The sequence below is a fragment of the Thunnus albacares genome, chromosome 23, assembly GCF_914725855.1.
Source record: "Thunnus albacares chromosome 23, fThuAlb1.1, whole genome shotgun sequence".
Classification (NCBI taxonomy): Eukaryota; Metazoa; Chordata; class Actinopteri; order Scombriformes; family Scombridae; genus Thunnus; species Thunnus albacares.
This window is the reverse complement of record NC_058128.1, coordinates 22,149,384-22,165,097: the sequence shown is the minus strand read 5'-3', so window position 1 is coordinate 22,165,097 and position 15,714 is coordinate 22,149,384. Positions and strand designations below refer to the sequence as shown.

The following is a 15,714-nucleotide window of genomic DNA, read 5'->3' as shown; positions in this document are numbered from 1 at the left end:
TATTGTAAAATAATTTTCATTTTTTGATACTTGTGTTGGGCTATTGTTTCTTAAACCTTACAGTACATCTCATGCATTATACATGTTTTACTAACGCCTTCATTAATGATATATTCCCAAGGAAAACCGTTTAAATATGTTACTTGCTAACAATAATAATGGCTGTGTAACAATTAACTCATTTGATTTTTTTAAAATTTTTTTATAAATGATCATCAAATAGCTCGTAGATCAAAATCATTACTGTCCACAGACCCAACTAATGTTACTGAATCTAACAAGACCAAGCTTTTATATAAGGGATAAACTTTAGTCGTCCTTTCAAGCAGAGCGACACCCTCGGGAATTATTGGAAATGTAGTTTTTTATATGACAACACGCATAACGCTCGCTAAGGTACCCGAAACTTCTTTCAAATTTGTAATTTCTTACTGGATGTAGTAAGTTTGCCCGGTACAAGCTGAATAAACGCCACTTTAATAACATGTCACAGTTCTTTGTTAGTTAAAATAAAGCAGCTTTGTGGTATTTTTAAACCTAACTGCAGTTTTTTTCTCATTCTCTCATTGTGGCTAAACATCAAGACTGGAACAAATTTTTGCTTTTACAGCAGAAATTAATCTTTCAATACCACCGCTATGATTCCATGAAATCAGGTTAAATCCAGTTTCTGGCTAAATGACAGCGAGAAATCAAGGGGCTCGTGAACAAGATGAGTCACATCTGGAGGAAAGAAGGAGGAAAAAAAAGGTGGGAGAGGAGAAAAGTGGGATTGTTGGTGAGGTTGGGACTCAGTTCTCAGAGGTTTTACAACATGCACCAGGAACACCAGGAATGAGACTTACCATAATCACCACCCTTCTTTCTGGTGAGTACATTTATGGCATTTTAAATGTTCTTTCATGTGCTACATGACTGATAATTTACATATCAAAGCAGAACTGACACACCTCCTTCTTACTTTATCTCTCTCTTCTAAAGTGCATATTTACTGTGATAATAATACAATTTTCTAGTATTCTGTATGGCTGTTTTAAGTTGTCCTGTATGTTGTTTATGTTGTTCTTTTCTTACATCCCTGATGCATTGTTAGACAAGAGAACTTTTTGTCCTACCACACTGAAAAAAATATCCTACCACATATAGCCTACTGCAAGCCTATTTTAACTTTAAAGACACGTGAAAAATCTGTAAATGCACAACTAATGACATAAATGTGTATTCAATGCAATTAAATACTGTTCAGTTTTGTGACACAGTATTCAACGAGGGGAGTGATCTGTCTCTTTTTAGCTTGTTTCAAACAATGAAACATGCTAAAGAGGGATTTCTAGGACTTTCCTTCCCCAGAATCACCAACAAGTAAAACTTCACTGAAATTTAATGAAATGTTGCATAGGTTTACATTAGTGTTTTAAGAAATGAGAATTACAATGGATTGTAGTCCTGAAATGGTTAACTATATGGGTTAGGAACTTTTTGCAGTGTGCTGACTAAATGCCCTTATGTGGTTTGGTGAACCCCCAGCCCCCATCCAACACACACAAACATACGCACGCACGCACGCACGCACGCACGCACGTACACACACACACACACACACACACACACACACACACACACACACACACACACACACACACGCACAGAGAGAGAGGGAGAGAGTGACAGTTGCCGAGTCCGCTTATTGTGAGCGACTTTTGGCCTGTTTTCCTGTGAAGTCACTTAGAAATAGGCTGCTGGCTTGTTTCTGAAGTGTAATTGCTTATTTGGGCTTGCTTTCTATATGTCTAACGTTAAATAAAGTTTCACTGAGCTCCGTGTAAATTGTCAATTATTCAGAACTACGCATGTACTAGCCGACTTTAATCCTGACCTGAGTTCCGGTGGTTCACCGGTTGGAGCGCGTATCACGTAATTTCAGGCTGAGTCCTTATCGCAGCGACACGGGTTCGATTCCGACGCAGACCCTTTGCTGCATGTCATCCCCTCTCTCTATATCCCATCCTTCCTGTCTAATAATGCGAAAGTTCCTTAAAAAGAATCCGTAGCAGATGTTTTCGACATGTTATTTAAACGAATGATAGTTTATCAAGGACAAGAGACAGACCAGTCAAAGGCCCAGTGTGTCATTTTTTTAAATGATCGTTTAAAAGACCAAGATATATTTGTTTTGCCTTGAATGATTACTTGGCCAGTTCGTTATATGCAACTTATTAACACTCATTTTCATTCATTAATTTATTCATTCCTCTTTTTTTTCTTTTTTTTTTTTTGCCAGTTGGTTTTGTTAAACTGTTGAATGCAATTGCAAGAACAATACTTTCCACTCATATCTTGGGATATTTGATGTGAACGAGAACTTATTTCAATTTTAAATATAACTGTTCTACTTATCTGTTAACTCCATAGACTGTAAATAGAAATATGGATGTAGTCACTGGATGTCACCCACTGGTTTATGGACTGTCGTTTTGAAGCCTCAAATGTCGTGCTCAAGCGGCAACCTTCGGGGCTGAAAACATGGATGTATAATAAGAGCTGGATAGGGCGCCGCTGCTCTGCCTTGGAGCCAATTTTTCCCAGTGGCCACTCACGGTATTGCAGCGATCATCAATTGCTAGTTTCAAGTCCTCTTCAATACAGCATGATCTTCATTTTGTAAATTGTGGTACCATTTAGAGTAAAAAAGAGATAAAACGGTGTATGCTTTAGGGCGTGGCTACCTGTGATTGACAAGTCGCTACCACGGTGACAACGTTGCTTATGTAACATAACCATGGCATGTAGGCATAGCTGCCGCTATTATTTGTGTTTTCAGTTCACTAAAGTTAATTGTTACATTTTGATCACCTAAAAAAAGTCTTGTTCAGTGTGTGGTTGTAATAAAAAACCCAACCAATGAGTTGGATGATCAGTTTTTCTGGTGAGTACATTTTGTTTTAGTGGTTTTAGGCCTGTTTTTTGCTAGCGAAAATTAGCAGTAGCATTAGCATTATCACTGTTAACCATTAGATTGTAAATGCACTGTGTTAACCAAGCTAGCAGCTAGCGCTATGGTCAGCTCAGTGCTCTCGTCCAAATATGGTCACTTCTGGCTCCAAAAATCAAACATGGCGACAGACAAATCCAAGATGGCGCTACCATGGATGTATTATAAGAGCTGGATACCGGACAAAAAATCGCGCCCATTCAGTCCTATAGGAATTGCTCGTCTGGCACATACGCCAAAAAAAGTTTCTAGCTTCCAGGTTTGCTTCCGCGTTGTGTGGCCCACTGTATATGCACAGTAGCGTTTCCCCCGCTGGCCCCACCTGTGAGCGTCCTGTCAATAGTTTTACAAGCGTCTCTTTTACAATGGTGGTCTATGGGGAAAATCCTTTTTGGGCCTCGGGCATTTTTTGCTGCAATACCGTGAGTGGCCACTGGGAAAAATTGGCTGCAAGGCTAAGTGGCAGCGCCCTATCCATGCGCATACGCCAAAAAAGTTTCTAGCTTCCAGGTTTGCTTCTGCGTTGTGCGGCCCACGGAATATGTGCAGTAGTGTTTGGACATTCGGGGTTATAGGGCTGGTCCGTGGCCTGTCCAGCCAAAAATTAAGAATACAAGTGGCATAAAAATGTGAGAGTTCATATTTTGTGTTACAAATTTGCAAAAACACTGACAATGTGACTAAAATGCAATGAGACTGGAGGACATACAGTATTACATGTAAGCTAAACAGCGTATTAGTCCTCAGTGGCTAACCAATTGTTCGAATGCAGGCCAGAGACAGTATCCTGGGCAGTGCTGCTCTCTGGAAGGATTGTGTCTGAAGCTAATGAGCTCCAGATGTTTCGAGCTGCTCCAAACGGTGACAAACAAACTAGAAACAAATGCATGACATAAAGTGCACGTCCTGCTTCATTGCAGCTGACTGCTGAAATTCAGATTGAGTCTGCAGGTTTTGAGAGGGAAGTGCTGAAACATGAAAAGCAGACAGCGTAGATGAGATACTTCAACTGATGACTTTACAATGAACACACACATAGTTATTTCAGTGAAACCCCTGTTACCGACTGATTCTAAGAGGATGAGATAGAGATGAGGGAAAAAAAGGAGGGATTTTTAGGCTTTGAAACAGTTGAGTTGTGCATTTTGTCTTTTGGTTATTGAAGTTATATAAACATTTGAAAGGCTGGAAGGCAAGTAGATTCCTTGACGAAGCCTTGGCACCAGGAAGGAAGGCAGTGGTGGATGGTTTTGGAAAAAATACAGCCACATGTGTCATCCAGTGTCTTCTGGCTTTTGGCCTCAGTGAGTTTACTGCAAGTCAGGTCAAAGTAGCAGTTTGTCACAGTCTCAAACACCAGAATATGCAAAGCATATGTCAGAATGTAGTATTACTGTTTAGGTAAAGTTTTGCTGTGATTAGATTTTGTGGGGCAACCCAATCAATGCCTCCTTAATGAGTCTCAATCAGATACCTGGGAATAAATGCCCCCTGATATCAACATTCTCTCCAGCATCCTGTTTTAATGCTGAAACATGTCTCACCCTCAAAGAAAAGTACTATCTCTGAACCAGAATCACAATATTGACCAAGAACTATAAATGTGCAGAGATTTCTTAAGAGTTTTTCTCCGTGAAGCTGGAGCAGTTAGCTGCTGGAGTAACAATGAAACCATTTAAGACATTAAAGTAGATTCAGAAAGTTAAAGGATAAGGTTAGTTCTTCTTGTTGTTCTTCTTACTGTCTACACAACTTATGAAAAGCCCAAAATCAATGATGAATTGATCCATCTCACAATGCTTTCTGTCTTCCCTTCCCTACACTGGTTGGTACTGAAGATGTAATTCTTTAAATATAGTTACATGTTTAAATGTATTTTAAATGTCATTTCCTTAAGCAGCTGGGCACTGTAGTTTTTAGAAAATATTACTCAAACAGGAGGAAATGGTGTATTTGTTGGGGACTATTTACAGCAGCGGATTGATACACATTTGATGCTCTAGAGGGTATTTCTGGTTGCAGAACGGTGTGTGTGGGATCCAGTCCAAATAAACTATAGTGTCATTATTGCTTTGGGTCTTCTGAAGGGATTTGTAAGAAAAAAATAAGGAAAATATAGAACATCATCAGCCTTATCCTTTTAATTTATAGAATGTTAATATATATAAAAAGCTATTTGGTGCAGTTATCTTTGCACCACATTAATCTCTGGTAGAGCAACCTGATTCTTTAGCCTTGTTTATACTCAACCATGTGTTATGAAAGTTTTCTTTTCTTTTCTTTTCTTTTTTTTTTTTACAATTCCTTCACCCTGTTTGTGCAAAAATATATGAGATCTGTCATCTTTGTGGATTTCAAATATCTTTTAAGTAACCTTCAGCTGTGTTGCCAGGTGTCATATGGAAAGGCCAGATCCTTCAACTCTCCATTCATCATCATTAATGCCAAGAAATATTTCATCTTTTGTTTCTCTGAGAGTGAACTTCTCTTGAGTGACTCCATAACGTTCTGTCTCTTTGTGTTTTTTTGCAGATGAGGCTTGAAGCAAACATGAAATATGGCTCTTTTGAGAAAAAGTAAGTGAAAATATATTGTAATTTGATTAAAATATCTCTGATTTATGGCGACATCAATTTTCATGAGACAGAGAATAAATGTTCATGTTTCTCTTTAATGTAGATGAACAGTAACACTTGTAACACAATCAGTTGTTTGCTTGTGGCTTAACACATTAATATGAGCCTGGTTTTGTGGTAAAAGTGAAGTTTAGTTGGTGCAGCTGCTATGAGTAAAGTATCCCCCCCCCCCTTATTTCTCTCCAGTGAGGGGAGCTGGAAAACATGTGTGTGTGAGAGAAAGTGTGTGTGCTGGGGGAGGGGTGTAATGAGGTAACCAGATGATAGGCTGTAAGGAGTTAAAGTTTATGATCTCATCCAGTGTGTGAACAACGGCAGGGATTGAATATAATACTTGGAGGAAACTTTGACAATTAAAAACTGATGCACACTTTAAATGTGGCATAATACAAAAACTATAACAACTGCTGTTGTTTTCAAGATCAAAACGTCCGGATTTGAGTTTCCTGTTTTTATCTTACCCAAAGATTTTTGCTCCTTGAGAAAATGTTACTATTGTTGGGCTGATGAAACTTGTGGCCAAAAGATCTGTTTATATAAAACACTTTACAACTTGAAAACTGGATCTTCTACAGGTTAAGAGCACTTCTTAAGACATTATAAAATGTCTCAAAACCTGCATTTATACAACCCTTGATCTAGGTCCCTGAATATTAGGCCACAGTGTAAATCTGCTGGTCAGGAAGCAAACTGTGCAGACAGGAGAGCATTTTGGAATTTATACCTGTTCAAATTAGTTATGGCACCTGGATAAGCGGCCAAAAATGATGAAAGAGGCTTGTAAGTCTTAGCAGATGGAGATTTGATCCTCTCTGTGGTCTGTCTGACAGGCAGCTGGTGGAAAAAGTCAAATTTTGGTATGAAACATAATGTCTATTTCTGTCACTATAAGAGGAAACCATAACAGTAAAATATCAACTCAGTTTACACAGCTTTCTATGCTGATGTTTAGTGTTAAAATAATTACATCACATATTACATATTGGAGTATTTTTGGAAAATTGCTTTATTGATTGATACCGCTCTTATGACTGTATGCTAAGCATGCAGCTAATGCTAGTTAGCCTCACTTAGCATAAAGACTTGAATTAGGGAAATGAACTCTGTCCAAAGTTAAAAAATATACCTAAAGCCCACTTATTAAGACATTGTATCAAGTTAATACAATGTCTACACAAAAAGAAAGGTAAAAACAACAATTTGTGGTTTTATGGTGAGTTATGTGCTTGAATTATTTCTTGACAAATGCTCAGTTTAGGAGCTTGGCTAGCTGTTTTTTTCCTGCTCTCCCGTCTCCTCATTTCTCTCTCTGAGTGACACCGAGTATGCTCCTTTATATCGAGCAGGCTGGACTACTGTAATGCTCTCCCATCTGGTCTACCCAAACAAGTTATAAATCATCTACAGCTGATTCAGAACTCTGCGGCCCGTGTGCTGACCAGGACCAGAAGGAGAGAACTCAGTACACCTGTTTTTAAGTACTTGCACTGCTTGCTCATCAGTTTCTGTATTGATTTTAAAATTCTTTTATTTGTTACCTACTTTTTAAAGCGCTTGATGGTCTTCCACCAGCCTATATGTCTCACAGCGTATGAACCAGAACAGCCCCTCAGGTCCTCCGGCAAAAGTCTTTTAGTTGTTCCAAAGGCAGCTTTTAGCTTTTATGCTCTGAGCTGCTGGAACAGTCTGCCTGAGGATATGAGAGCAGCTGGAAGTGTTGATATCTTTAAACGCCAACTTAAAAACTGCCTCCTCAGCCTGGCTTTTGCTTGAGAATGATTTATAGACAGTTACTTTATTTTATTCACTTATTTTCTTGTATTTGAGTTGTAAAATTTGATTTTTTTTCCCCCCTCTCATCGATTATATTTATCTAGTTTTTTAATCTAGTTTTTTTCACTCCATTGTTTTACTATTATAGCTTTTAAATCTATTTTATATTATATTTTCATAATTTTTATTAGTTTAGTCTCACTGTCACTTCACTGTTTACTGTCTGCATTTGTTGTCTTATTGGCTTGTCAGTCATCTGTGAAGTATTTTGAAATGCACTAATCTGTACGAAAGGTGCTACACAAATAAAGTTTCATTGATAGAACCACAAATTGTTTTTCTGTTTGAGAACAGATTAAACAAACAGAATACAGCATGTTAGTGCTGGTAGGTGTATTTTTTTTTTAACGCACTAAGCTCGCTGTTTCCCTTTCTCTTGCTAAGCTGAGCTCATTGCCTGGCTACTGGCTACTTAACCTACAGACATAAAGTGGCATCAGTCTTCTCATCCAATTCAACAAGAGTGAATGAGTATTAGTTTATTTAATGTCAAAGTATTCCTCTGTGTAGCAGTGAGAGGGTTGAGGACTATGTATGATAGGAGACCAACTACGCCACCTGGGGAATTGCACCCCAGGAAATATGTACAACTGAGAAATAGGTGTTACCAATCACCAATAACCTTGAGTTCACAATTAAACAAAGCACACAGACTCGTTCACTGAGGGGACAGAGATGTGGTTCAAAATAAAAGGTATTTTTATTGTCAATAAGGAAACTGGAAAATAATGCTGAAAGACAAAAGTAGTTAGTGAAAGACACAATAAAGTTGTAAAAGAATTTTATTACAAAACCATTTTAAAACATAATTTAAAAAATAAAATATTTTACCATTAATTGTAAGCACTACTATTTCAAAGAAAGACAAAACCTGAGTGGGCTGAGGCTGGTAAATGGGGTGGCAGGCTACGCTGATGTGTGTCTAGTGGTGCTACCATGTACTCACATGTGCAGTCTCAGCAATATAAACACACTCACACAGTAAATGTGTGCACCACTTGTGCGTCTCAGTGCCTTTAACCAAAGCAAACAGTGATGGGACCTCACCCAGCAGGCTGACACTCAGCTCCACTAAATCAAAGAAATAAAAAGAACTACAAACGAGGTTAAACAAAAATAGGAATACCAGTTGCTTCCATAACAACACAATGTTCAGAATATGACACACAATTATGACAACACTAAAAGCCATGCAAAACAGCAGGTGGAGACCATTGTGGTATGGAAAGGTCTATGAGCAGGAAGACTGACCAGGACACATGGCAGAAGCAAGAGGGAGAACAAAGCCAACAGGTGTCTTATATAATCTGGCCCTGATTAGGGGATTGGTTAGAGGAGTGGAGCCTGGGGCTACGTTCACTGACACTACACATGATAGTGTATTCACTTGCAATAGGAGAGCATTCCCAACCACATTTGTCATTTATCAAGCAAAAATGCCAAACAGTCTCTGGCTCTGCTTTCTAAAATGTGACAATTTGCGGCTTTTCTCTGATATGATTGTACTGGACTGTTGGTCCAACTACAAAAGCAATATGAAGATTTCACCTTTGGCTTTGTGACCACATGATGGGCATTGTCATTATTATTTGACATTTTCTAGATTAAACAATTGAAAAAAGAAAACTGTCTCATTGATAATAACAGAAAGGACGAACAGCAAGTCCACTTGTGAAACTTCTGATGTGATATAAGCTACTGCATGTGCATGTACATGACTCCTCTTCCTGCTTTGCAGTTAATCGGGTCCTCCTGGTGCTGCTGGTGCTGATGGTGTGTCTCCTCCTGCATAGTACACTGCTCAGAGCCTCCACTCGGCCCAAAGTCTCAGGTACAAAAACAGGTTTTTATACATTATACACAACTATATATAACAAGATAACTGCACAAAATAGCTGCTTATATATTAACATTTTATAACATGAAAAGCATAAGGCTGATGACATTCTATATTTTTAAATTATATTTTCAAAAGATCCAAACCAGCAATGAGCTGATAGTATTGTGTGTGTATCCAAAGCCTGATATATCTTATCACTCTGTGCTGTAGAGCTCCGTTGTTGTAAAAAAAAAACTATTAAAACACATCAGTGAGTCACTGTTGCACTGGATGACATGTTCCTTCGTTACCATGAACACACACACTGTAGTTTATTCTGACTTAGTCCCACACACACTGTCCTGCTGCCAAAAATACTCACTAGAGCACCAAATGTGTATCAGTCCACAGCTGAAAATAGTCCCCAACAAAGGCCCTTTTTCCTCCAACCTGAATAAGGTTTTCTAAAAACTGCAGTGCCCAGCTGTTTTAGGAAATTACTGAGCCTTTTTTGGAAATGTGACTGTATGTTTGTGACCCATTTTTAAGTGCAACAACAGTACACTAGGGAAGTCAAAAAGTACTGAGAGAAGGAATAATACAGAGTTGGGTTAGTTTTCTCATGGGATTATGTCGGCAATAAGGATGTTTTTTGTTATTATGTCAGCCTTATTCTTTAACAATTCTTGACAGGCATGGTTATTTTCTTTATGTTGCCATCCATATATGAAGGAACCTGCATACAAGATGAAACAACCTCTACTCGTAACCTCTCCTCCCTGATTCCTCTCAGATCACTGGAAGAAACTCGGTAACGCAGCACAAGCTCCAGCAGCAAAGTTGCCAGAGGTGGATAATGTCATCCCTGTCATCATCTGTGCATCGGAGGAGCGTATGGGTGCAACCATGGCAACCATCAACAGTGTCTATAGCAACACACATGCCAGTGTGTTCTTCTATATTGTTACTCTTCGTGATGCCATCAAAATGGCCAGGTTTGAGACTTGTCTTCCACTGTACATCACATTAGTCTTTAAGTGATGATTTTTACATTAAAGGTGATATGTGCTCTTATAAGTCTGTTTGTCACCTATAACTGTTCCAAGTATGGAGGGGGGATGTGATTCACTTGATGGGGATCCTCTTTACCGATTTAATCCTCACTTACAAACAATACGCAAAAACACACAAAAAGGTACAAGACTCTTTACATTACTTCAAGAGATAAGTTGATTTTTCACGAGACACCTGGTTATTCAGGATTCTGACATTTGAGCTTAAAGCTCATTCTCAACTTTGGAAAAAATGGTTTGCTCAGTTCATCTTCCCGTAAGGCTAATCTCACTTTCTTTGCATCTTTGCAGGCGGTACATAGAGAAGACTAAGCTGAAAGGCATCAAGTATAAGTTATTGGAGTTTAACCCCATGGTTCTCCGGGGAAAGGTGAAGCCGGATTCCTCCAGACCTGATCTGTTACATCCAGTAAGTTCTGGGTTTGCTTGTGTTCATGCAGTGATACAAACATTATACATGCACAGATACAGCTCTTATCTTAAAGTTGCAGTTTCAAAGAGGTGAAATGACCTTTTCAATCTTCTGCTTTGCAGCTCAACTTTGTTCGCTTCTACATACCTCTGCTTGACATCAACCATAAGAGGGTCGTATACTTAGATGATGATGTCATTGTGCAGGGTATGTATATGATCATGGTAGGAAGGAATCCAATAAAGTGCATGTGACAAGACTTCATATTATATATATCCATCAAAATGCAATGGTTTTAAAGTTGGCTGATTTGAAAGAAGATTACTTTTAGGGTTTAAATCCTCAGACACTTTTTTGGAAGTTTTTGGATCTGGTTGGATTTGGAAGTTTTAATTTTCATTACGAAAAAAACACAGATCACCCCATAGACATTATCTGTAATGATGCTATAATTACCTCGACCACAGAGGTTTTCTGTCCAGTTTATTTGTCTGTTAGGTTGCAGAATACTGTTTATGAAAAACAATATTCAGTGACATTTGGTAGAAAGTCAGGATGTGAAGCAGAGGAAAGCAGTTTTTGACATAGATGCAGGAAATATCATTATTAAAATTAAGATGTCTTAACATTGTGAGATAATGTATTTTTGAACATTTTCAGTATTTTCTAACTAACTTTTGAACATTTAGCATGTATGTCTATAACTATGTATTGTTTGTTACAGATCCAGATGCAGATTTTACAGTTCTGAACATTTTGAATTTTGAAAGTAATACATTTATATCTTAGTGAAGCTGGTGGAGATCTGAGCGGCTTGCAGTTAATTATAGAAACTGGACAAACTCTTTCAACTTTCTGAAACGTTTCATGATTAAGATTCAGAAGTTCCATATACATAAACGAGTTTTCAGGGATGAATGTCTCTTTTTCAAATATTACCAAATACCGTTTGGTTTGCTGTCACTTTCAAATTAGATGATAGTGATGTAACAGGTGGTTGTGAAATATGTGCACATGTTGTGACACTAAAAGGTTTTTCATTCTTTCCAGGTGACATCAGGGATCTGTTCAATATCAAACTGAAGACAGGACACGCTGCTGCTTTCGCCACCGACTGCGACCTGCCCTCCACACATGAGATGGTGCGCAGCATCGGCATGCAGGTGGATATTTATGTTTTTTTACCACATTTCTTTGTGTATTAACATGGAAGTGGGAAGGGGCAATGGGGAGGACACTCTGAATATTATGTCTGAAAATCAAAAAGCAATAAACCAGCATGGATTTTTTTTTGCAATAAAATATGTGTATTGGTCCACCGTCTCTGAAGTAAACTTTTAAAATTCTCAGTTTCAGAAATTGAAATTGATTGAAATATGGTGCACTTTCCTTTGAGTTCATCCCCTAGACAACCTACATGGGCTTCCTTGACTATAGGAAACAGGAAGTTAAAGATCTGGGAATCAATCCCAGTGACTGCTCTTTCAACCCTGGAGTGTTTGTGGCAGATGTCAAAGAGTGGAAGAAACAGAAGATCACCAAACAGCTCGAGGACTGGATGGAGGAAAATTTCAAGTATGCACAGTGACCACTGACAGTTTTTTTTAAACATGTTGCCAGTTCATTCTTTCATTAATTTATTCAATATAATTTAATATTATGTATATTGTCCAGACTTTTTCTTTTCTTTACCAAGCCTTCATATGTTATTCTATGTTGGCTTTTTTCCAGTTTTAAGTTGCATTTCATGTATTAATTTTCATTTTCAAAACTGTCTTAAAACAACAGTCAGGAGTCCATATGGACAGTTGTAATCATTCCTCCTGTTCATACTAACCATCAGAAGATCTCTTCATAATGCCCTTATGATGTAAGTAATAGGGGACAAAATCCACAGTCCTCCTTCTGTGCAAAAATGTATTTAAAAGTTTATTTGAGGCTAATATGAAACTTAAGTCATCCAAAGGAGTCAAATCAAGTAGATATCTTTTTACATTAGTCTTTTTAGCACAAAGGTCCCTCTTTTTGTTACTCTACTTCCACCACAGTTCAAGAGGGAAACTCTGTTTGAGGAAACACAAAGAAGGAATTTGATGCAAAAAGACTGTAAATGTGTCAGATATCCACTTGATATGACTAACTCAGACTGTTGAAGCCTCATATAAGCTTCACATCAACTTTTAAATGCATTTTTGCGCAAAATGACTGTGTGGACACACTGTGGATTTTGACCTCCATCACTTATATTGAAAGCACATTTGAAGGGGATCTTTTCATAGCCAGTAGGAACAGGAGGAATGATTACAGCGAGGAAAACCTCTTTCACTGTTCATATGGACACCTGACTGTTGTTTTAAGACACACTTGAAAAATTGTGAACCTATCCTTTAGTAAATATTGATTTTGATTTGTTTTACATTTAGGATTTGGGAAGTAGTAGAAGTATCTGCCCGATCAAAAATCCTCTACCTCTTCTGCTCCCTCTCCAATAGGAAGAACATATACAGCAGTGCCGTGGCGGGAGGCGTGGCGACTCCACCCATGCTGATAGTGTTTCATGATAAATATACGACACTGGATCCACTGTGGCATGTCAGACACCTGGGTAAGATCATCACTCCTCTGCACATACAGGAGGATTTCAGTATTAAATTGCAGTCCCTCAACTGGGCCAGTCAGTAACAAGTAAGACAACGTAGTAGTACCTCCTTTCAGTTTATCAATACAAATTTTAAAACAGAGACAAATTTCTCTGCAAATCTGATCTGCAGTGTTTGAGATATTAAGCTTGATGTACAGACAAACAGAAACCTAAAATACTGTAGTGCCACCATGAGGTCAATTTCCAATAGCGTTCCTGTGTTTTGCCCATGTCCAGGCTGGAGTCCAGATGCTCGCTATTCAGACAGCTTCCTACAGGAGGCTCATCTGCTGCACTGGAATGGCCCATTCAAACCATGGAATCATCCTGCTGTTCATATGGATCTGTGGGAGAAGTGGTTCATCCCAGACCCCTCTAAAAAGTTCTCCTTGGTACGACCTGAGAGCGACAGCTGAGGTTTGCGAAACGTACAATGTCTGAGCCACATGACATGACATGAAGCATGGGATGTTCAGGACTTACTTGAACAATGATGGAAGGTGTGACATGAAACACTCAGTGAATGTAATACTGAAGAATGTCCTTGAATATGAAATGTTGCTGGTCAAACATTGTATGAGAAACAGTGTTGACACAGTGGGATGTATTTGCTAAATACATAAAATGTGACTAATCTGTCTTCTAAAAAATGTTGCATTTTGGTGACAGATATCTGTAAAGATATTACAATATTACATAAAGGAATGTGTTTAACATGGACTCGGAATAGTGACATTTCTACGACTTTGAACTGTGTAAGCTTTAGAAAATGTGTCTCCATGCTAATCTAAAATAAATTTTCAGAAGTCTAATTTTTCATATTTTCTCATCTTTTCTGGTTGTTTCAAACATCAAATATGGCAATGAAATCTTGAAGTAAACTTAAATTACTTTGGCTGGTTACTGCTAAGGACATATGACTGATACAGTGAGCTATGAGCAACTTGTGAGTATCTCCAGTAGACTTAAAATAAGCTTTTCCAGCTTCTGGACATTCTTTGGGCCAGGAAATAAACTCAGAATTACCCATTTCCCTGACAACAGCATGTAGTGCTGCTGATCCATAAAAAGTTCAGAAAGTATGGACAGTTAGCACTTGCTACCACCAATGTTACTGTGAACAAATAAAATTATACAGCTCGCAAGGTAATTAAATCTGTATCATTGCTGTGTGAAAGTTAATCAGAGATCCTTTCTAAGAAATTGAACAAAGTCAGCTCATGCATCATCGCAGACAGGCTAGGAATAAAAAGCTGCTAACGTTAGCTAGCCTGCTACTTTAAATACATTGATACTTAATACTTATGTGCCTTTAATTTAGTAACATTTTAAATGCAGGATGTTTGCTTGCAATACATTATTTTGCATTGCACTTGCATCTGGACACTTCCTCCACCACTGATTATTATTGGCATGAGCTAAGAACCTCCATCATGGCCACCAGAGGGCTTGATAGACCTGGAAATCCCCACTAAAGGTTCTGATGAACTGCTTGCAACAGATATGTTCTGCATCAGCTGCAGTTTGCTAGCAGAGAGCAGCTCCTCTGCTCCTCTGAGCTCAGCAACTCACACAACATCAGACAGAGAGACAACACAGCACTGACTGAAAATCTGAGAACTCACACATGCAGCACTGGGCACACGTACGCTGTAAAGATTCTCAGTGACACTGATTTCCAGCTTGAATTTACTCTTAAAAGACTTTTCTGGTGATTTTGCAGTTATGCTACAAATGAATACCCTACATTCCTGCTAACTGCTTTTGCAAGTCATGCTTCAGTGCTTCACCTTTTGAATGGATTTCACTACTTTCCAGGCAGCTGCTGGTTGCCTTGGGCTTCATATTCTATCGCAGTGAGCATCAAGTCTGTATTAATTATTGTCATAGTTATGTTTAGATAAAATATAGTGTGAGCTTTTAAGTCAATTTTATATATATATATATAGATAGAAATATAGAAAATAGAAGGGGGGAAAAAAAAGGAGGAAGATTGGAGAGGTCAGATGTGTATGTGTCTGGTATGTTTGTTGGATGCATGTGTGTGATGCCTGTTTGTGTGCAAGTACAGATCAGATTGAGAATTTGTAGGGATCACTGTGTAAATGGAGTGACAGTTATGTGTATGGGCAATGATAGCATGAATATTTATTTTGGATGGTTGACAGGCAAAAAGAGGTTACGAGTATAATTTTTGTGGAGATCGAGAGTTAAGACTATTAATAAACAGATTCCAGATTATGTCAAAATCATTGTTTTTGATGGACGCAGATCATTTTTCCATTGACATGTATTCAATAAACAGATT

The 15,714-nt window shown here is 38.3% G+C and overlaps 1 protein-coding gene across 1 annotated transcript; it reads left to right on the top strand.

The window, feature by feature from the left end:
- The first annotated feature begins 60 nt into the window (after nt 1-60).
- glt8d2 (glycosyltransferase 8 domain containing 2) lies at nt 61-14,473 on the top strand. The gene is made up of 10 exons (XM_044343827.1): nt 61-868; nt 5,525-5,568; nt 9,200-9,292; nt 10,074-10,275; nt 10,645-10,762; nt 10,888-10,972; nt 11,816-11,928; nt 12,174-12,340; nt 13,258-13,370; nt 13,644-14,473. Exons 2-10 carry the CDS (start codon nt 5,550-5,552, stop codon nt 13,820-13,822), a joined length of 1,089 nt encoding a protein of 362 aa, XP_044199762.1. The 5' UTR covers nt 61-868; nt 5,525-5,549; the 3' UTR covers nt 13,823-14,473.
- The last annotated feature ends 1,241 nt before the right edge of the window (nt 14,474-15,714 follow it).